The sequence below is a fragment of the Mastomys coucha genome, unplaced genomic scaffold, assembly GCF_008632895.1.
Source record: "Mastomys coucha isolate ucsf_1 unplaced genomic scaffold, UCSF_Mcou_1 pScaffold16, whole genome shotgun sequence".
In the NCBI taxonomy this organism is placed as follows: domain Eukaryota; kingdom Metazoa; phylum Chordata; class Mammalia; order Rodentia; family Muridae; genus Mastomys; species Mastomys coucha.
Genome location: NW_022196898.1, coordinates 47,157,010 through 47,179,615, shown reverse-complemented (window position 1 = coordinate 47,179,615; position 22,606 = coordinate 47,157,010). Strand labels below are relative to the sequence as shown.

General features: G+C 48.5%; 1 protein-coding gene across 2 annotated transcripts in view; it reads right to left on the bottom strand.

The window, feature by feature from the left end:
• Tbx15 (T-box transcription factor 15) overlaps positions 1-21,467 on the bottom strand; it is a 117,824-nt gene extending 96,357 nt beyond the window's left edge. Inside the window, exon 1 of one of the 2 annotated variants that reach the window (XM_031374967.1) lies at positions 21,373-21,467. Coding sequence is in view for 1 of the 2 variants with exons in the window: in XM_031374965.1 (XP_031230825.1) it covers positions 8,395-8,599 (205 nt within the window). In the remaining variant the exon portion in view is untranslated. Of the gene's footprint in view, positions 1-8,394; positions 9,130-21,372 lie in introns of those variants that run through there. The other variant, XM_031374965.1, reaches the window with a different exon arrangement.
• Between the last annotated feature and the right edge of the window lie 1,139 nt (positions 21,468-22,606).

The window sequence follows — 22,606 nt, the reverse complement described above, 5'->3', positions numbered from 1 at the left end:
AAAAAAAAAAAAAACCAACACTCAAGCTACCTAACTCTAGGCTTAGGTCCAGGCCATTCCAATGTGGCACAGTGGGTGGCCTGAGGCAGGATTTCCCAGTACCCACTAAGGCTGAGCTCACCAGAGAGGCCTTCGTGCTGAATTTAGTGATTTCTACTAGTCAATCCCCAGCCTACTTTGAAAAGTTGAGTGGGTTCCCTTTTAAGAAACTCACTATTTGCCTGTTCACAGTCTGCCCCCCTCCCGCCCCCGACTAAGAACTGCTGAAGGACAGTCTCTGTCCGCAGGGGGCAGCACCGAGTCCTGAAAGGAGTCTACCTTTGGCAAGGTAACCAACAGTATGATTTTCTTTCTTTTTTGACAGAACTGGCTACAATATTTACTGACCCTAGAATTCTACCCATTTGGAAATGGTTAAGTATTAAAAGTTCTGCAGGCCCAGGGATTCTTGCTTTCTAATTGCTAATGTTTGAAGTCAGTTTGATTCCTCGGAAATTTGTTCAGCCTGATGAAAGCAAAACCCAAACTCCCCTCAGGGCGCGAGGTGTAAGATCTTTGGGTTCCGCTGTTTTCCTTTCGTTGTTTGGGGGAAGTCTGATTGTTTTGAGGGATGGGTTCTCCCACGAGTTCCCGGGTTAGTCAGGAGCTCTCTCACTCTTCCAGTATGTAATTACAACGGGCAAGGGCAAGGCCCATCCCTTAAGATTCGAAACTCCACAAAAAAAAAAAAAAGAAAAAGAAAAAGCTCAGCTGCTCCTCCCTTCTCCTGTGCCCAGACGCCTGCAGCTCGGGCTCCACCGGCCAGCATCCATGCTCCACAAAGCTGGGTGTAAAGTTGTTCAGGGGACACCGTGTTCTCCACCCCTCTGCACTGCAGAGGCCCTTGAGACCAACCGACCGACCAATGAGTCCACTGCACACTTGTGAAGATCTTCCGAATTTCCCCAGGTGTGGGTTCACAGGAAAGGATTCTATCTAGTTCCTTCGCTGGTGAAATGTCAGCTGAAATTTCTTGAGAGACGCCCTTAAACGCTACCGTTTTCCCCGCGAAAACAGGGCAGCCGAAGGAAGTGAGCAGAGAGGAGCAGAGAGCAAGGTTAACTGTCTCCGGATCCTTAAGAGACCTTATCCTTATGCTGGGGGAGACAGGGAACATCAGAGAAGGCCTTGGCTACGGGAATTGGGGAATCTGTTCATGTAGGTGGAAGTACACTAAGTGTTCAGGCTCCCACTAGAGGTATAAGGATCTCTAATTAAAGGAAACTTTACCCGCCATGCGACAAATTTGTCTTTGGGTTTTTGTTCCTTTTTTGTTTGTTTGTTTGTTTTATTGAGACACTTTGTAGCCTTGGCTGGCTCAGAACTCTTTAAAGAACCTCTGCCTACAGATTACTGGGACTAAAAGCCTTCCTCCACACCTGCCAGTATCTCCATGAGTTTATTTGCTTGTTCATTTTTTTAAGTCTTATCCTATAAAGCATGCAACAGTTTTCTGCTCGCATCTCATCTCATCTATCCTTTGACAACTATGTGAGAGGAAAAAAGAAAGAAAAGAAATAGGAGGCAATTAAATAGGAGGGATAAATTTCTACATTATTTTATATGTTCCTAAATTAATTTTTTCCAATTTGCAATGCTTATCTCAACTCTAGACTATATAATTATTATCCAAATTTCTCCTATTCCACTTACTTCTTGTGGGAGGCATGAAATTACTTCCTAGAAATGAAGGTAACATTGTGTCCCTACAAACTAAAAGTGGCATTATTCACAAAATTAAATAACTAATGAAGGGAGAAACCTTGCTGGCAGTGTCTAGTGTTGTTTTGAATTACATTTGTACAATTTCATTTGCTGAGATTTCTCTTAAAATTTGTTCAAAATCGTTGGATGGGTCTAAGAGATTAAGTGGAAACACTGAGTATCTAGAAGTTTCAAATCTTAAATTCTATAGAATTTGAAGTACACATAAAAACTCACAAGCTGGGTGATTGTGGAAACTCACAAGCCCAGTGGCTGTGGTCCACGCCTTTAGTTCCAGCACTCAGGAAGCAGAGGCAGGTGGATTTCTGAGATTGAGGCCAGCCTGGTCTACAAAGCAAGTTCCAGGACAGCTAGGGCTACACAGAGAAACTCTCTCTTGAAACACACACACACACACACACACACACTAAACTCACAAAGCTTTGTCTTTCCTAATGTTGTGTGTTCCTAATTTGTTAAACCGGTTACACCTTACACACAAGGAGGTTTGCGGGGTGGGGGAGGCAACAACTTCTTTCAGAGATGGTTCTGAGGTTTCCTATGGATACAGTGTTCACACATTGCTGTGGTGTTCACATGCATAAACGTGTCCTTTTTACACCTTTGTAATGGGCAAAGCTGGATGCTAGTTTGTTTGTTCATTTGATTTAAATACGGAGTCCATGTAGAGACTGCCTCTTTTCACTTCTGATAAGAAAAAGCTCCTTAGCAGTTTGTATGCAACAAAACACCCAGCCTCTAAGCGATGCCGTTAATGGTGCTGAATACACGTTGATTAATCCTCTCCAGTTGCTTAACTTCCCCACATCTTCCATTTCACAGCAGGTCCTCCCTACCAAGTCTCATTTTTCCACCCGAACACTTGGAGCAAGGGCCTCACTTAAATTAAGTAATGATTATCCTTCCCTCAAAGAAGTGTAAACAGACCTGATTTATAAATTTGCTAATTGCTGTTCCCAGTACAGACCCAGGGAGTATCTCAATCACATGCATATAAAATTCCAGGCTTACTAAAAACCAGAAAGGGCAAAGTCAGAATAAACCCCATGCACAGGAGAGGGCAAAGGGATTCCACAGTCAACAGTTCTCTGTTTTGTTCCTTGTTTGAAGAAGAAAAAAAAAGCATTCCAAAAAGTCAAAACATGAGCCTTAGATGCAAGCGTGGTTTCAGTACCATCTATTCAACGGGTCTGGCTTTTGTGAGTAAGAAAAAAACAGCTACACTTCCAGGATCTATCTCATCAGCTACATTTCTGCATTTCCAGGGTGGAGAAAGGAAAGTGGCATTCCAATCTGCTCTGTGGCCCTGCGGAAATTTACACTGGTCAACCCTCCCTTGCCCCCCACTCCACAAGCACACACTTTTTCTACTCTGAGACCAACACCACCATACGGAAAGGAATTTATACACACATTTATTTTTACAGTAACTATATTTGTCCTGGGTATACAAGTAGAGTTCTATTGGGGTCCATGATTAGAATCTCCAAAGAATTTGTCTCTCATATTAATATTGTGATTTCTTTTTTTTTTTCCCCTGTGGTGGACCTGGAATGTTCTGATTTTAATGAAATCAATGAATGCCATAGGGTAGGCTTGAGTAAACAACATTTAGGTCTTCTGAACTGGACTGCATTTGACTTTCTGCGTTTGTCTAGTCTGAGCGATCAAAGATGGAGGGTGCACTTCCATTATGGTTGTATCCACATGCAAAAAGAAAAAATCTGTACACATTACTATTCTGTCTTTGTTGTTGTTGTTGCAGTTGTTGGGTTGATCCTCACCTTAGGGGCTCTATCCTTCACTCACAATACAGACTAAAAATATTTTGCATTAATAATTGTCTTTCAAACTTAGAATTTTACAGCTCAGGCGTTATTGATATGAGGGTGCAGTTAATTTGTTTGAATTCTGCTCCCAGAAATTTAATTCTTTCTCCCTGCCAAAACATCCTCTTAGGAACTCTGGGAATGTCATCTACAATCTCAGGAGATGCAAAGTGGCTGGATGGAAATTCAAAAGCATTGTTCAACGACTAATATAAGAACTCCAGAGATGGAGATTGCGGGGTGGGAGGGAGCGTGGGGGGGGGGAAGGAATGGAGACTTTCAAGGCCCCTGTGTTGTAAGCAGATTTGCATAGGGAAGCCTTCGTTGGGAGTGGAGGTGGGGTGCAAGAGAGGAATCTGGGATCCCAAGGACTGTAGAATAGAGGCGTAGGGGTGACACCTCTGAACCCCCGAACCTCAGCGATTATTTCGCAGACCTGTTTGTCAGCCCGAGCCTAGTGTGCAGAAGTTTGAGGATGGGGTTAACTACCAAGAAGAAAAACCACAGCAAGGTCCACTTGGCCGCCCCTCACAGGAAACCCCCGGCGGCCATCTAAGTTTCCCTCACTCCCTGGTCTCGCACTCGCCTAGCAGTTCATTATTGTTATCTCTGTGAGGTGGACTCTCTTACGATTACTCTCCTTTTCAACCACTGCCTTCTTCCACCACTGAGATTCCACATGGTCTCCACCACCAATTCCTACTGCCTAGCCGCCGAGAATAGGACCGGTTCCCCAAGGACTGCTCACCCACAGACGTCTGCCTGAGTGAGACACTGACACACGTTTAAAAGACACCTTGTCCCTCATTTTCCAAGAGGTGGTTGAATGTCTTTGGTTGGATCATCCTCTCCAACCAAAGACAAATTCGATCCTTACCTCCTCCTCCTCCTCCTCCTCCTCCTCCTCCTCCTCCTCTTCCTCTGCTTCTTCTCGCAAGATCACTTACCAAAGAGGTGGCCTCGGAGGAAGGCAAATTTCCAAGTCCCACTAAATAATTCTTTCTCTGGTACCGGGTGCACCCTGGATGTCCCGCTTATGTGTCAGGGGTAGTGCACACAGCACAGAGAAATAACAGTCCTAAGCTTAGGCCTCTAACCCAGGCAGACCCTCGGCAGCTGCTTAGGGCTCCGCACACCTTACGCTGGCCACCTGAACCTGGGCTTTGACATTAGTATTCTTTCCACTGACACCCAGTTCATCCCTCTGTATCCTTTTCTTAAATGTCAGGGCCAGTGCCCAGTCACTTGCTCTTTCACCCCATTTCCCTATTGGGAATAGGGTGGGTATAAGGTCAGGATTAAAATCTCAGTTTTGCTCTGATCGAACAAACAATACACTGTAAGATTAATTAATATGCCCAATTGGTCTCGGTAACTCGGCAGTAGATAGAAACAAAAAGTGCTTTGGGGCTGCTGAGGTTTCTGCTTGGGCAGAAGTTTCTCCTGTCTCGTTTCCTGACGGTTTGCGTGCGTGGATGCAAACGAACACGTTAAGAAATTCTGCTTAGCCCGAGTGCGCTTGAGTGTGCCTGCCTGTACCTGCCCACCCGCGACTGATGCCATCTCCCTAGGCCGGTGGAACCCGGGGCTGGCCGAAAGGCCTTCGGCCTGCAGGCTGGAAAAGGAGAAATCCTTCCCCAGAAGGTTTGAATTATTTCGCTCCGCAGGAGACCGGGCCTTGGCCGTACTTCGCAATAGATTCGGACGGGAAATGTCCTAACCAGAGATGGGGGAAGGAAGCCCAGTGGAGCGTCGGATGGGTCCGAGCGCAGAGGGCGCCGCCGCGCGCTCGCTCGAAATACATTTTCAAGGCCGCAGCCACAGCAGCTGCTCCGCCAACCCTGGGTGAAAAGTTTCTTCTGTAGGGCTTAGCCACCGGCCAGGGCCTTGAGACTCTCTCCCGCTGGAGGCCTCCAAGTCCTAGAGACTTCTCCGAAAGACTGGGAGTGCGGGAGCGAGTGCCATTAGGAGACTAGGGAAGGAGTCTGTACCGAAGTCCCGCAGGCCTTGAGATTTGGGAGGCCACAAGGCTTCCAAGGAAGTTTTTGAAATAGTACTGTGTCCTCTGACCGGTGAGTACCCTCCAGAGTGGAGGTCTTGGCTGGCTCCCCCACCCCGGACCCCCTACTACAGGTTGGCGCCTTAGGCTTCGGATGCTCAGGCGCCAACTAAAGCCAGCTTTGTTCATACCCGGAAAGAAAATCAATCGGGTCTTGAAAAGGCAAAGGGTCGGCCCGAGTCTCTGAATTAAAAAGTTTGCTTTGCTGTTCAACTTTACAAGTCGGGCCCTGGGTTGTCTGGTAGTCTTGCTGGTTTCAGGCTCAGGTAGGGCCAGCCGAAAATATTTGAATGGTCAAAGAGAAGATGGTGAGAAGATAAATACAGCTACTTTGGCCCGATGAATATTTAATTTTGCCCCAGGCCCCAGGCCTCAGGCAGTTTGGTTTTATTTTGTATTTATTTTCTCTCTTTGCCTAAGACCAACGACCCACACAGCAACTTCTCCCACCCTAACAGAAGACAAATCGTGAAGCACAGTAGGAGAAAGGTACTGCTCTGGACAGGACCGGTCAGCCATCTAAACGATGCCTTCATATATGTCTCTAAATGCGGCCTTGTGTCAGGGTCAGGGAACTACACTAGAGGAGAAAGAAAAGCAACAACAGCTCCCAATTTCTGCTAGCAAATTGTGCAGTTGGGTCCAGAATGGGCAGCTATGACATGACAGGGTTAGGCCTATCTCCTCACCAAGTCCTCCCCACCCACTTTTTTTTTTTCCCTGAAGGATAATTTCCAAGAACAGAGCAAGAAGAAGGCCTTTAAGTCCTTGCCAGAGCTCCAACCTGAGGGTCCTATCTGCCCAAGGCCATGCTGGGTCACCCAGTGTTCTCCATTTTGAATTTCTTCTACGAAAACCTTGCTCATTAATTCACTTCGTTGTTTTCTACCCTCAGTGTACCCTCTGCCTTTTAAAATAGGTGATCAAATAATGGAACAGAGCTGCTGAACTGCATTGCTTAGGGTTAGCTCTATATTCCATCGAATCTTTGTCAGGCTGGGGCTACTAAACAAAATTCTGGAGACTGGCTCTCCACATTCACACGACTGGAATATGCTCTCTTCCAGCTCCTCTCTCTTTGCTTCCCTCACTTATGGCTGAGAAAGACAGAAGGAGAGAGCTGTGAACTATGTCCTCACATGTTGGCCCTTCTGAGCTTGAGACACCAGACACACACTCTCAGCAACCTAGATTCTGCCCCCAGAGAAAAGCGCCCTTGACAAGACACCAGTCTTGCTAAATCGAATAATTTCTCCCTTCTCCACTGTCAGGAAAAGAAAATAACAGATTCCCAAACCAAACGTTGCAATGCGGCCAGTAAGACATTCCAATAACTGTACAGATCCTTACTGAAATTCTGACAACAGATAAATTGGGTGACAGGATGGGCTCTGGTAGAAAAGAGGACACACATTAGCAATCGGTTTCTTCCTGGGTTGCCCACACAGTAGAGCGAGTGGACCTGCCCTTGCTCCCAAAGAGAGAAAGTCGTGGATGGATGAAATAAATCTCCTTTTAATTTTCTTTTCATCGACTAATAAAAATAATTCCCCAGCACTAAACCCAAATTCCGTAACGGGCCGCAAGAACACGGAGAATTCATGAAACTCTGTCTCTGCAGGTCTCTGGCTAATCGAGTTATTATTAGCCTCGGGAGCGTGGAAACTGAACTGTCACTGCTGAAGAAGAAAATGTAAGCGACAGCTGTCCCTCTTCGGGCTTTGGCTAGCTTTCAGGCCAGGATCCCCAAGCTCCCGAGCCTACTGCTGCTCCCATTCCTGTGTGGGCGGCTGCCCGGCTCTCCCCCACTCCCCCAAGCCATAGGACGGGGGTCTCGTCCTGGATCCTAGCTGGTCTGCAGGGACACCCTCTGCATGGTTTTAGAAATCTGGGCTGAAAATACTATTTGCTGAAAATACTCTGAGGCCGCTAAACGAAGTTATGAGTGTTGTGTTTGTGTGCGTGCTTACAGGATTTTGACAACAGCTGTTCCCCCGGGCTGTTTTGCACTGTTGAAATCTTGGCACTTAATACAAAATGTGAAGCTGTTTTTTCCCCTCTTAGGGTGCTGTTAAAATACACACATTGACATTCGCCCTGAGTTTTAAGTGTTCTGTACATATTAATTGTGTACAATACGAACAGATTTTAAAACTTTTAGTTGAAACGTGCAGCCACCCAAATACAGAGATGTGAGCACGGATTAAAGACCTGGGTCTCAGGATACAGTGTCTACGTACTATGTCTCCAGTGAGGTCGAAATAGTTATACTCCACCATTTAAAGCTTAGTTGGGAGAGAAACTAAAAGAGAAAACCGGAACATTTTCCATGGCTGCCTTATGGGCTTCGCCCGGCAGCACTCGGGGACTATCAGAAACACAGTAGCAAGTCTCAGATCCAATGGGTTCTTACTCCGGTGTCTTTGACTGAGCTCTTCCGAACCCAGGGACCCGCAGCTCTTCAGAGTGAGCGCCTCACAGTGCTGCTTGGTCTCTGCTACAAGAGAAGGGGGGGTGGACGCAAGTAGGCCTTGAAATTGGCGATTAAAATGCAAGGCTCGGGCCAGGCCCCCAAATTGGTTCCGGCGAATTTAGGGAGGCTCAAGGCATTTATGCCAAGAAAAAGGAACCCACGTCGGAGCGAGGCAGGGAGTCGGCAGGCAGGGCCTCCCTCCACTGGCGGGGATATGGGTTGGTGTTTCTTCTCCACCCGCCTCCCATCCTCCGATCCGACACACTCACCCGGGTGGGGCTCCAGGCCGTGTGTCGCCGGGTCGTCCGTTTCTCCGAGTGGGCCTGCAGGACTCAGCGCCTCCATGGACAGATCCAGCCCCTTCTCCTCCCAGTCTCGCAGTTTCCGCTTTTTATTTGAGCCGATCAAGGCTTCAACGGAGAAGGCATGTGCTCGGGAGCTCAGGGCGACTGCAGATCTTCTCCTTTCACTCATTTTAGCCGCCCGCACCCGGGTCTCCTCTCGCCCGCGCTACTGAGCTGGCAGCCCCGGCGGCCGCACGCTCGGAGCGCCCGCCGACCCGGCCCTGGAGAGGCGGCGGCGCCGCGGCCGAAGCTGGGGAGGCGGCTTCGCTGCTGATCTGCGCCCTCCCTCCGTGTCCTCCCCCGCCCTCGACCGCCGGATCAGACCGGTGCCCCCAGCTGCCCCAGCCTCTAGGAACGAGCGCGGGGAACGAAGCCCGCCCGTTGCATTAGCACTGAGTCCAGCTCCCCACCCACCCGGGCAGGCGCTCACAAACTCTGCCGACTGAACTTCATCTTTTCTTTTTTTTTCTTTTCTTTTCTTTCTTTTCTTTTCTTTTTTTTTTAATTCACTCCCTCTCTCTCCTCCCTCTTCCTTTTTCTCCTCCCTCTCCCCCTTCCCCTTTCGTTCTTCCCGTCCTTCCCTGATCCAAACTTCTGGGAAACTTTTCCCCCCTGAATTCCTCCCTTCCCGAGGAACAGGGGGTAGGCAGTGAGCTCCTGTCCGAGGGGTGAGGGAGAAGGGAGGGGGAGCAGAAAAAGGCAGAGGGGAGGAAAGCCAGCCCCCAGCCAATGGCAAGAAAGGAACAAGAGAAAGCCCGAGAGCTCAGGCCAATGGGGAGAAGGGAGAGACTGAGGCTCGGGCCAAGGCTGTGCGCTGGCCATCCCCAGGATGCTTCTCTGCCAACTTTAACCCCTGGCTTCCCGGCGCCCGACTTGTTTCTCTGGAGGAGGAGGGCAGTCCGGACAGCTCAAAGTCAAAATCTGATCTTTGCCCTTATAGATTCTACAAGTCCAAATATGAATCCATAGTTTTCCTTCCAAACTCTCAGGATGTAATAGACCTAGCTATCCGTACTCAATTCAGATGCATCTGCAACTTCCCAGATCTCTGGGAAGTTGATACTAACCTGCCCTCCTCCTCAAAAAAAATTAAAAAAAAAATAATAAAGTAAAATAAAAGGCAGAAGATATTTGTAATCATGTCACCCATGCCCCCAGGGGTTTTGAGATCTGCCCAAATTTCTCTACACAGGTTTCTACTGTGTTCCAGATCTATGACTTTCGAAGCTAGTCTGGTTAAGGCAAAACGAAACAAACAAAAATGTCCTATTGCCATCCGATCTTATAACTGAACATTTCAAGACTTCACCCTCCTTGCTCTACCTGATGGAGGGAGGAGACAGGCCCGCTGAGAGCTGAGAGACCAGCGTGGGCCGCTTAGCTTGCCTCGGGTTCTGCAAGCTTACCCTGCTAGACTGGGCCCCCCAGCACCACACAAATAGTAACTTTCATAGCGCAGCACACTCTGAGCTGCGCTTCGCCTATTCCGGGCTCTTATTCCAAAGAACCCACAGCGGGTGCCCGGGAAAAAGCCAGCTAAGACTTCTGATAGCTGAGAAGGAACTTTTTCAAAATTTCTTCAAATCCCTTCACCTCCAGAACTTGGATCTCATTTCTTACTAATTATCTCCCTTCGCTCCCCACCCCTCACTTTCAAAGCTTTCAGGACAATTCATTCACCACAGATAACCTGGGGGGGGGGGGAATCAACGTTAAAAAACAAAGTCCCTCACCATTTTTGTTATCCACCGGTCCACCAAGTTATTTATCCTGATTATGGATGGCATAAGGCATCGAGCACAGACTTATACGGCCAAAAAGAGAAAGAAAGAGGAAGAAAGAAAGAAAGAGAGAAAGAAGAAAGAGAAAGAGGAAAAGTGAAGAGAAAAGAAATAAAGAAAGAAAAAGAAATCTCATATTTCAAGCAGAGGCCTAAAAGTCTCATTTCCCCACTCCAAAGTGCCTGGTCAAAATAATTTTATCCTGAGGCGATGAAGCTGGAAAAGGAGGAAAACTTAGCACCAACGGGAGGCCCAGCAATACGTCCAGCCAGGCTCTAAGCAAGGTCTGAGTAATTAAGTTAGATGGAGTACAGAGCATATGAGGAGCTCCAAAGAACTAGTTGCTGAAGTACGAAAGGAAGGGAGGTTGTGCCACCTCTGAAAGGCCGCATTTCCTTGCCTGACCCAAGGACCAAGGAAATTTAGTTCCTGCCATTATCATTGAGAGCCCTCTGCTGCTGGCAGCAACAACCATGGATTGAATGAATGTGTTCTTTGGCCTTTTTGAGAGGTAGGATTAACGTTCATTTTTTGAATTTCCCTCAAATCATGCTCTAGCCTAGACAAGAGCAAGCTGGTGGCACTGCAAACAGAAAAAGATCCCTCCTTGATGGGCTTGTTGGGTCAGTCCTGGGTTCCAGGGCCTTCCTGGAGTCTCTTCTGACCTGAAGGTCCCCAGGCAGCAAGAATAAGAAAGCCAGGGGCATCTGTGGTTGTCCGTGCAGATTCTGGGAATACATGAGTGTCAAGGTGCCCTTACCAACCGGCATTTCTTGTAGGGGCTGAGGATGGAAGTGATGGATATGGGGTTCCTACAAAAGTCTTAGAGACAAGACAAATTTGGAGCCCTGCAAATCCCTTCCCCAGCAGTTCTTGCCTTGCCCTGGGCTTCTGGTCTCAGAGGGACTCCTAGAACCCTGTGGCTAGGAGCCAGCCCTTATACCAGGATGAGTAAGAAAGCTATGGATCACCTTCTAGACTTTTCCATTTATTTCCTCCATCCCATTGTCTTTTTGAAAGCCTCTTTCTTTCTATCTTCTGAAAAGCCTGGTTTGAACTGAGAAATGTATGTATCATATAGGACAGACACCCTCTGTGGGCCCACGTTAGTCTTACCCTGACCCTCCCACTACCTTGGGCCAAAAAGAGGCCTTGGACTGATGAACTGGCTCAGTCTTTAGGATGCTTGCCACCTTCAGGCCCAACCAAGAAGAGTATCTTTGCAAAGTTCTCTTCTGGCCTCCATATGTATTCTACACCGTGGCCTGTACATGTATGAGTACAGGTGTGCATGAGTGCTTCCGTACACACACACATGAGAGAGAGAACCCACAGAAATATAATTAAAAACATTTAAAGAGCTCTTTTAATCATGAACCAGCCCAAGCACAGGTCCCACAGCATGAGCCCACCCATGTGGCTGGCCACAGACAAAATGTCCCTGAGAAAAAGAAGCAACAACAGTGCCTTCAAGGTAAGCATCTACCCCCCCCCCCAGAGCTTATGGCCAGCAGAGTCCTCCACTCTGAAATCAGTAGTCCGTGTCTTCTTCGCCTTATGCTTACCCTGCCCCCTATTCAGGCTTACTCTAGAGTCACAAATTAAGCCGCAAAAACCAACCCTGTGAAAGTGAAGACAAACAGAACAGATTCAGAACCAATGAGAAAATTGAAGTTTCTCCAAAGTGGGAGGGGCTGTAACTGTGCACCCCCTCCCATGGGAGTTAATCTAACCCACCCCTCTAGGGGTATTCACTCCTCAGTGTATACATTTATGTGGGAGAGGGTCAGGGAAATTTAAAAAGATGGTTTGGTGTATTTGGCTTGGGTACACAGGATAGAGTGGAGGGAGCGGAGAGGGGATTGTGGGTTAAGGGAAATGTGAACATGGCTGTGTGCGTGACTTATTTTCCTTCTATTGATTGCTCAGAGGGCTTCATAAATCGCTAGTAGGGAAAGGAGTGGTACTCCCAGCTTGAGTTTGATGTCTAGGCATTCTCTGGGCTTCCCAGCTACAGGCTCCACCTTGTGACCTGAGCTGATTCTACAGGCTATGCTTCTGCCTCAGGTCTATTTCAGGCCTGAAACAGACAGACTAAAACCTAGCCTAAGGAACTAGCCCAGCTCCTGCTTGAATGCAAGAAGAAAGGGAGTGTGGTAAAGCCAGAGAAGATTCCCCAGGAGTCCCAGGAGTCCCGCCACCAAACACTAGTAGGGACTTATGTGGAAATGAGATCTAGGCATAGACTGTACTGGGTGGGGTGGGTAGGGCCGTTCAGGAAAGAAAGGGATAATACAAAGACTGCCCTCCTCAAACTGGCCCTGCCCAGTCAGCAAAATTTCAAAGGTAAAAACAGATTTCCTAGATCAGGACAAGAATAAAGAAAAACCAGGCATCCCAGAAATGGAACCCCCACCCACATTCTCTGAGCATATTTCTCTCCCTCCTGCTACAGCACACTAAATACCACCTTAAATCGCTCTCTGCTAATGCCTCGGTGCGGAGGTGACCCACCAGCCGGCTTTGATTTCAGAGAATTTTGAGTAAGTAATTGAAAACGAAGTTAGGAATATCTGGGCAGCAGGATGAAGTTAGACTGCCCCTAAACACGTGGGAAGGACACTCTGTGCCGGCAAGGGGATTGTAATGAACTTAGCCATCAGGGGAGGTGTAAAATATTATGAGGCGACTATGGGGTGGGAAAAAATCATGGCGACTCCAAGGTGAGGTGTGTGCCTGGTGATCAGGCCTACTTCGGACCCCAAACTGTGTGACCTTAGGCAAGTCGATTAACAGACTAGAACCTCAGTTTCCCTTCTCCATACCAAGGCGATCTAAGTGATTTGCAGCTAAGAGTACGCGTGTTATTTCGGGGGTGGGGGTTGGTGGGGACCGGCAGACCTAAGGTTTTATTCTGGCCGCTATCAAATCAAATCTTCTGGGAAACTGAAGCCAGTGTTTACCTCTTTCACTTCTGCTTTCAAACTGGCATACCAAAGTAAAAGAAGCAAGAGATAGGACAAAGTGAGTGGCCTGGAGCCCTAGACTGCAGTGGGAAGAAGAAGAGTAAATTAACTTAGGACAAGTCCTGCCCAAACAGCATGGGCTTTCTTTTCTCTAGTAGTGCGCACCTCCAATCGCCTGGGCTGGCTTTGGGCCCCAACAGCTGAGACACTGCCGTGAGTCCTTGGCTATCCTGTGCTCCCTCCCTGCCCCGCCCCTGCCCCAACTCACAGAGTTTTTAAAAATAAAAGTCAGTGAGAGCAAAAGGTCTTTAATGATGTTTTTTTGTTTTCGCAAAATAAAAATCGTCTATTTTTATTTTAACCCAGCAGCGTGCCCACCTCTCGGTCCTTCCAGATGTTTGCAATAAAATCGCAGGTTTTGCCTTTGGGACTTGAAATAAAATTTAACGGCCTTCACCCCGTAATTATTCTCTTAGCTCGCCCTTCATAAATTTATCTGCTTTCTATCGGCGTTGGGGCAAGAGGCGAGCGAAGGGAGGAAAGCCCCGATTTTATATTTGTGACTATAAAAAAGCGCCACCCGGTTTCCTCGCCTTCGGCCGCCGCCGCAGTGTGGCCCGGCAGGCCCGGCAGGCGGGCCGCAACATTGAACTATTGTTTCCCCGACTTAGGTCGGCTCAGGAGCTTGGCCCCTCCACAAAGGGAGCCTTGTGTGGCCCTGCCCGCTGCGGCCGCGCCCAAGAGGCGAGGAAATCCTGTTCCCTCAGGCTCGGCTCCTCTTTCCCTCCTCGATTGGAGCTACCCAGCGGCAGAGTTTACGTCTTCCTTGGGATCCCCTTCGCAGGAAGCGGAACTTCCATCTTGAGCAAAGCCCTTAAGTGAAAGGGGGAAACCTATCTGAGGATCCCCAGGCAGTCTGGTGCAACTTGTCTACTGGTTCTCACAGCCAAAGAGGCTGTAGAGGGGAGCATTCAGGCCTCAGATTTGGGGCGTTGTGCACCCCAAATCAAATGTGTGCACACCAGGATTTACTGTCTGCTTGGATGTGAAGCTGGTGAGTATCTCGCCTTACAATCACATGTTTGCACCGTATGTATCCCTGTAATCACCCATTCTAGACTTATACATGGCACTTTGCTAGGATAGACAGCATCCCACACAGGCATGCTGGGAAACATCCTGACCTCACACTCCTCTGTCTCGAATTTATAGAGGTCATTCTGCCTTTGGCATCTCTTTACCCAAACCTCAGCCAAGGCTCCCCTGATCTAAAGCTTAGTCCATGTCGTTGTCTTTTGACCCCATCTCCTTCTCCTAAGTGGTGGTGGAACACCTTCAGGTTCAAATGGAAGGTAACAAAGGGAAAAAAATGAGCATTCTGCTTCCAGGGCTCACTGCTTGTGACAATCACTAATTGCCTAGGGAAGACTCTAGCTTTGGGCAAAGCCCGGAGAATCCTACCAAGCACTGGGAAGCATAAGCAGGAGAAACTGGAGGACCAGCTGAGATCAGCACAACTTTGCTTGCCTTCAATCACTTGGGGTGGGTTCTTGCTTGAGCCAGCAGGCCTGGGACCAGAAAAGCCAAATCCAGGAGCCAGACACATCTGGGGCAGAACGTTCTTTGGGGGTTCTTTCTGGTCTCCAGATTCCCAGCAATTCTAAGTTCACTTCCTAAGGGTATGTACCTTCATCTTCTCTTCCCTGCTGGTGGTTTTGCAGGTGCTTAGTCAAACAGTTCCCTTTAGGTCCTTCCTTCCCTCCCTCCCTCCTTTGTTTCCCCCTCTCTCCTTTCTTCTTTTGTTTTCTTTCTTTCTTCCCTTCCTTCCTTCTTTCTTTTTTCATTTATACAAAGAGGGTGAGACATCTAAAGGTTTATTGGACGAAAAGATAAAGAAGTGCTAGGCTCTGCTGTACGGTGGCACAGTCTTTTAATCCCAGCACTTTGGAGGCAGAGGCAGGCAGATCTCTGTGAGTTCAAGGCCAGCCTGATCAACACATCCAGTTCAGGACAGCCAGGGCTATTACACAGAGAAACTCTTTCTTAGAAAACCAAAATGAAAAAAAAAAAGAAAAAGAAAAAGGAAGAAAAGAGGAGGAGCAAGAAGAGGAGGAAGTGGTGCCAGTCTCTGCACTCTTCTGTTATAGAAAATGTGAGACATAATGATGGTGAGAATGAAATTTTCAGAAATGTAGCAGCCCAGAGCACAGCTAGTGCATCTATTATTAAAACCCATTGGAGCTCTAAGATCAGCAGCTAAATGTGAACACACACTTTGAGGCATTAACAAGTTGATGTATTAGTGGACACACACCCCAAACCCCGTGCCAGAAGTGCTTAGATTTTGTCATCAGTAAAAACCATGTAGGAGCATAATGTTCTCCATGGAACTGTGAGAGTCTACCCCACCCACAAAAGCTGGCTGGTGAACTCTAAGGTCCACCACTCTTGAGAACTTTCTGTCTTCCCCTGCCATCAGAGAATGAGCTATTATTCAAGAGTGGATAAGAATTCTCCATAGTGGACAACTGTGCAGCTGCTGGAGACAGGCTTAGCGATTAGATCATCTTGCCTGTCAAGGTCAGTTGAAACCAGCATGGCTGGAGTTCTGCTTACATTGCTTTTGTGACCAGGTGGAGTTGCAGGAGTTGCCTCAAAACCAAATCAAAGAAGATGGGAAAGATTCACCGTTCATAGCATCCCTGGTAATGCACACAGTGGGCAGATTACTAGTGCCAGAAGTCTGGTTCTCCATCCAGGAAAAAAAAAAAAGAGCCTTTAAAATGGCTGGGATTTGCTTTTATAACGGGGTCAGTCAGCCTTTCAGAGTGGCACACATATGTTGGTATCTGTGGAGAGGTACCAATGCCACCCAGAGCCTACTGCTGAGGAAAAGAAGGGGTAAAACCATCCCTTCACTGAGAGCACCCCAGGAGGCTTTGCTTTTTTAGCCCACAGACAAATACCCAGGGCATCCAGGAGGGAAGAAGGTTGTCTATCCCTAACCGCGTACTTTTTACTCAGTTCACATTCTTCCCAAGGTCTTCCTATGGGAAACCGGACAGGTGAAGACCTTATCCAAATGAATTCATGTTCTTAATTCTCAATGGTATCTGCCATACCAATTGATTAGGGAAATGGATGACTCTTTGGAGCAAGGTTTGGTGGCACCGGTGTGGGCCAGAACCATGTTGCTGTCTGTCATCAGTCCTCCCAGCTTCTTCACTACTAGAAAGTTTGGACCCAACCCAGATAACAAAGGCAATGCTACCCATAGACCGCAGGAGTTCCAGGACAGAAAGGATAAGCAGTATGTATTTGCACAGCTTTCTTCTCTTTCCACCCACTCTCATCTCCAACTCTTCTTCCTGGTCTGCACCACTTGTAAAGAACTAATGTTTATTGAGCTTTTTGGATCCTGTGCTAAGTGCTTAACATGGACCAACTCACTCCACCCACTTTGACTTCTATGAGCCAAGAACTGGTATTACCAGCCACATTTTACACACGGGAAACTGTGAGGTAAAAAGGAGTTATGTAACTTGGCAAGGATCTCACAGCTTTTAGTGCAGGTAATCTCACTCTAAAGCCAGAATTCTTAACCCCATACATCCCTAGCCTCTCTTCCTGTGTGTTTACTGAGGCAGCTTGCATACCTAGGTTCTCCCTGCCTTCAAGAAACCCAAGCAAAGTGGCTGAAAATTGGGAGGCACCGATGGAACTGTCTTATATGGGATAAAGAATGCCAGCCCAGTTATAAATACACATTGGAGCTCGTCCCAGTTTCAGGACAAAATCTACTTTAACTTGGAGCTAAGAGGCAGGAGCTCACTTCCCATCTTTTCCCAATAGGAGGTGCAGCCAGGTACTAGGTGGAGTGGGTATCATTGTGCAGGTAGCAGTAGTTGCTTGCAGAAAGATAATCCAAGGCACTCTTCTCAGGCTAGGCATATCAAGTAAGATCATGCTGAAAAGTTGCTCCAGGCAACTTAGTAACTAGGGCCTGGGCTTAAACAAACTTTCATTCCCATAACAGTAACTCTTTAATGACCCAACATCAGAGCCATCTATTCCCTGCCTTCTACCCACCCCACCCACTAATTGGCAACTTTTGGGGATCCTACATACATTTGCTGCTGGGACTTGCTGCTTGGGAGAGGGGCTCTGTTTGAAACTTTATGGTCACCAGAGAGCTGCTACTGACCTTGGGTGGACCTTTAGAGCTACCAGTGTTTCCCCCTTGTTCCCTGATCCTGGCCCTGATACACACATATAGGGTTGAATTGGAAAACCATGGTGCACACACCATGAAAAATCATGCCTACAACCTAGATCCACTTAAAATTCAAATGAAGAACAAGTCTTTTGGCTCTTCTAAATATCAATCATTTATATTTGAATATTCAAAGCCTCAGAAATCAGATCAGATTTGGTATGGGGGAGAGAGAGAGAGAGAGAGAGAGAGAGAGAGAGAGAGAGAGACAGACAGAGACAGAGACACAGAGAGACAGAGACTAAGAGACAGAGGAGAGGGAGAGTGAAAGTGAGAGGAAGAGGAACAAAGGAGGGAGAGAGGGAAGGAGGAAGAGAGAGAGAGGTGAGGCTGGGGGCGCAGCAGAGGTTTGATTGCCCAAGGGGCTCTGGTAAAGTCCACTCATCCTGGGCAAACCATTTGGGCAGGAGCATCCTCCAGGATGCTGCAGTCTCTCTCCGTCTCTGGGCTGTGATACTTCAATAGTCGATCGATCATTTGGCTACATTACTGCATCTAAATACTTCTGGCCTTTATCTGGTCCAGAGCCTACTCCTCTCTCCACCTCTAGCCTCCAGCAAGGGTGGGGAAACAGTGAGTGACTTGAAGCTAGTCCTTGGGACAGCCTGGGCTCTATCCCAACCTTTGGGGTTTGCTTATGGGGTCCAGAGGAAAGAAAAGAGGGCAGAATGCAGGAGTCTCCTCCCATTTCAGGTTTCTTGGTAGAATGTTGGCAGCCTCACTTGTTGGGCCATATTTTTTTCCCCTCCTTTTGGTTTGCAAATCCTGTTTCACTGGAGAACCAGTTTTGTTCAGCGTGATGAAAACATCACCTCTTGTCAAGAAGTAAGGCTGCCCCAGGGTTGAGCTGGGTGCTGCCCATTGACCCTGTGATAGCCTTATCTGTTTTTGATGGGAGGTCTCCTCACCTCTACAGATGTGTTGTTTCACATATATCACATCTGCGCCTTACTGCCTGGAACTTCTGTTTGCCCCCCCTTTCATCAAATTTGCCTGCATTATAATGTGTCACTGAATCGTGCTAAGCCAAGTTCCCACATACTCCTGGGACAAGAAAAAAATGTGTCCTGGGAGGATGCCCTTGGGCTCCGGGGGACACTAAAACCCTCAACTATACTTTGCTGACCACCCCCAGTGTTCCCTGTAAGTTGTCTGGGTATAACGGGATGAGTAAGCAGGATCATTAGTAACCTCCTCAAAGGCAACCTGAAAAAGGTGAACTGAAGAAGGCTTTTAGGACTGAGGAAGGCTTGAGAAAAAGTAAAAGCTAGGGGAACGTTAAAGGGACAGGAGAACTTAATAGGGGAACAGCAGGAAAAGAAGAAAGAAAGGGTAACAAAGTAAAAGAAAGATAAACGAGTTAGGACTACAGCCTTAGCTCAACATAAAATTCATATTCTCAACCTCCACCCATTTTTTCCAAGAAGCTTCGCACAGTACAAATTTGGGGTGAGTCTGTCCAAAGAGAGTAGGAATTCTGCAAGAGCAAAGCACCCAATGTCAGAATGTCAACTGTAGCAAAGCAGCCCCGAAGCTGCACCTGTGAGCCAACGGAGGGACCGGTAGGATGGACCTCGGTAGGTAGGATGGACCTCTTGCTCCTCTTCCCCAAGCATTGATGTACTGCATCAAGGGAAAGAAAGAGACAGCTATGGTGGGGAGGAGGGGAGGAGAGAAACACAGAAGGGCTGAGGGTCCCTGGGAAATGGGAGCCAGGAAACCGACCCTGGGAACGGGTGAGTTCTGCCATTTTGGCCTAGTAGAAAAAGAAGAGACCCTGAGCTGTGCCTGGTTGGTGGAGGAAAGCCAGTGGTGTTTGCTGTTTTATATGTCTGCCCCTCCCTATCTTTAATCCAATTTGGGGTTGTTAAGCAAAGTGTAGAGAAAGCTTTCTCATCGGTCTAACTTTTGGCAGCGATGGAATTGGATGAGAACTGGCTGACAGCGGTCCTGCACATCCCCTAGCCCTCCCCTCCGAGAAGAGAAAAGTGCTTTTATTTCTGGGCGTCTCCTCAGTTTCCAGTTGACCTCGGGAACTGGAGCCCCAACTTTAGCCCTTCCTCAAGTTCTCCTGCCTGACCCCTCCACACCTTCTTCTCCGAATTTCATAGTCAAAGACAAATAAAGCCTGGGGGTGAATCACACCAACTGGTCCTCCTAAAGAAGAGAATCAAAAACCACTGGCAAGGAGAAATGAGCGCCAGGCAACTCAGGGTGAACACAGGAGCCTGGTGGCCTGAAGCCTCACTACCCAGCCTGGGTCCGAAAGCTGGCCTCAGTCCTGCACCCGCGAGATTATTTTTCCCTAGTCCAATAATTTTTTTTAACAGAAAAAAAATTCTAAAGAAATATAAATTGCTGCTTTGAGGGATCAAAGTGTCTGTTTCTGATACATAAGAGATTGGCTGGGGTTGGCGGGGGTGGGGTGGGGTGGGGGGAGCTGGTCACGATTGCCCAACTTCAAAGTATTCTGTACAGCGAGTACAACCATAGTATTTAAATTCCATTTCTTTCTAACTTTCTGGACTGTGCTATTCGCCGCGCTGGTTCTGGAAGAAAAGTCTCCCCAACTCCTTGCGCTTTCGCCTCTAGGCTCAGAGCCCTGGGGCCCCTGCACTTCCCCAGGAGGCTGAGGGCACAGGGGGGCGTGGTGAGGGAGAGGAAGAGGGGTGGCTGATCCCAGACTCTGGAATTAACCAAATACTCCAATAAATAGTCGACCCCCACCCCTTCCCCCGAGGTCGTCGCGCCCGCCCGGGCAGAGTTAGCTGTTGGAGATTCCCGTTAGCTTCCGGAGGCAAGGCCAGCCGCTTCGCCCAAGGGATTGGGGAGAAACTGGTTAGGATTCTCGCCATTCGGACCACCCGGGTCAGTTCCCCGCTGAGGTTAACTGGACTGTCGCTGGTCGTTTTGTTTTCGTGTAAGCCCGCAGTCTGAGCTACTGACTACCCTAGACCTTTGGGCGAGGCCAGACTGCCTTGGGACCCCGAGACACTTTCTTCCATCCTCAATCCGCACGCAGCGGGACAGTTCTGGGCAAGGTGGCAGAGTTGCCCGCGCTGTGCGAGGAGCTCAGCCACTTCTCAAGACAATTAAATTTGGGCGACCGAATAAGCTGTTCGCAAATCGAGCTGAGGATCTAGGAGAAGTTGCTCACCTCTCTATTTTGCTATGGGAAATTATCTGGGGACCAGGGACAAAAGGCGCAGAGGAGAGCTCTTTCTCGCGCACGCTTTCGGCAGACTTGCCTCCGAGCAAGGCGCGCGCTAGGACTGCTCCATCCCCAAGCTCCTAGCAACTTTTGGGACCAAGCCGCAGAATTAGACCTTGTTTCAGCTAGAGCGCTGCATCCTTTTCCAGAAAGACTCCGGGAGCGATCTCATCCCCAGTGAGCTGGGCCTGAATGGCTCCGGGAATGGACCGCTTCTGATGTTTTGCATTTCAGAGTTTTGTTTTATTTTGTTGTTTTTTTTTTTTTCTTCTTCCACCTCCTACTAAAATAGGGTAGATTAAAAGAATCGAAAGTGCTCCTTATCTTTGCTCCCAGGATCCCACAACCTCTCAGCCGCCCACTAGAGCTTTCCTTAGACCAGAGAGATTTGTCATCCCTTTGGGTGGGAGGGAACAATATGTTATTATTCTCGTTTCTCAAGACGAAAAACAGAGTCTCTACAACTTTGTGGACTGGTCCTAAGTTTCTGATCTGCAAAGTTGGGACTTTCATCCGGGTCACCTAAATATTCTTGCCTTCCCATTCCAGTGGTGTATCCACCCGCCGCCGTGATCCCTTCTCCCGCCCGTCACTGAAGGTCAGCGACCTCTGGCAGCCCAGCAGCTGGGCGCTGGCGGGTGAACACCACCCTCACTATGCCGGGCATCTCACCTCAGCCAGGCAGGTGCAGAGGTGGTGAGCCAGACAGCCGCAGGTCCTCCGGCCGGCCGAGGGGCAGGAGTAGGCTGGGTGCCTGCCTGCTTCTGCTGCCCGGTGGCTGAGGGGGAGGAGGGGGGAGACGGGGCCAGAGAAACCGCCGTCAGCGGGTCCCGGCCCCGCCTCCTGAGCAGTACGTCCAGGAAAACTCGGGAACTTTCCATTGTCTTTGGAGCATCACTAAACAAATTGTCCCCACAGATAGAGGGCTACTGAGAAGAGTTGGCAGAAGCAAGCCTTTTTGTTCAATATTGTGAGGATTATGACTGGAAGCCCTCCGATGTCCTGGCACACAGAATGCGGCAGAAGCGCAATCTCAATACCTACAGACACGAGGTCAGGAAGTTGGATCCATCTCAAGGATCCCATGTCAAGGACTCAGGAGAAAGGAGGAGGATGTCTGGACTGGGGGACCAAAAGGTGCAAAAGGTCGTAGTAGTCTGCTGTAGACGCCCTAGGCTAACGTATCTACCAGAGAAGACCCTTGGCCAGGCAACTGATCCCAAGCCCCAGGTTTCCCAACTAGGTTTCGATTATCACAGATGTTTACTTACCCCTTACCCAGCTACTACCACTTCTTGGTCTGCACAACACACACACACACACACACACACACACACACACACACACACACACACACACACACACACACACACACACACACACACACACACACACACACACACACACACGATCTGTAAACCTGCGTCTCACTCTTCTTAGGACAGAACTTCCTACAAGTCCTTAACCTCAACCTACTCTTAGAGATACTTCGGGACCGCTGAATCTGAAACTTTTCTTATCACACCTGGGGTGAAAAACCAGCAGCCACCTTCCTTCTGGAACAAGTGAGCGTGCAAACCGGATTCTCTGGGACCACTGAGTCAGGGCTAACCTCACACAAGTCTCCCGATGTCTGAGCACATATTCCTCGTTTATAAATTGGGACGGGCAGGGCAACCCATTGGTTCCCAGAACCTGTGAGCTCCGGGCCTGAGTGTCATTCTGAGACTGTACGGCCTGGCCCGCGTGCATATCTTCCTTTGAGCCCTGCCACCTGCACAGCTCGCAGACACAGAGCCTTTCCTGTTTGCCGGTTCTGGTCCGTGATTAACGACCCCAGATAGTGTAAGGAATTCAACTTCTCAAGCTCAGCATTTTCAATTTCTTAATTTGTCCCCAGGTAACC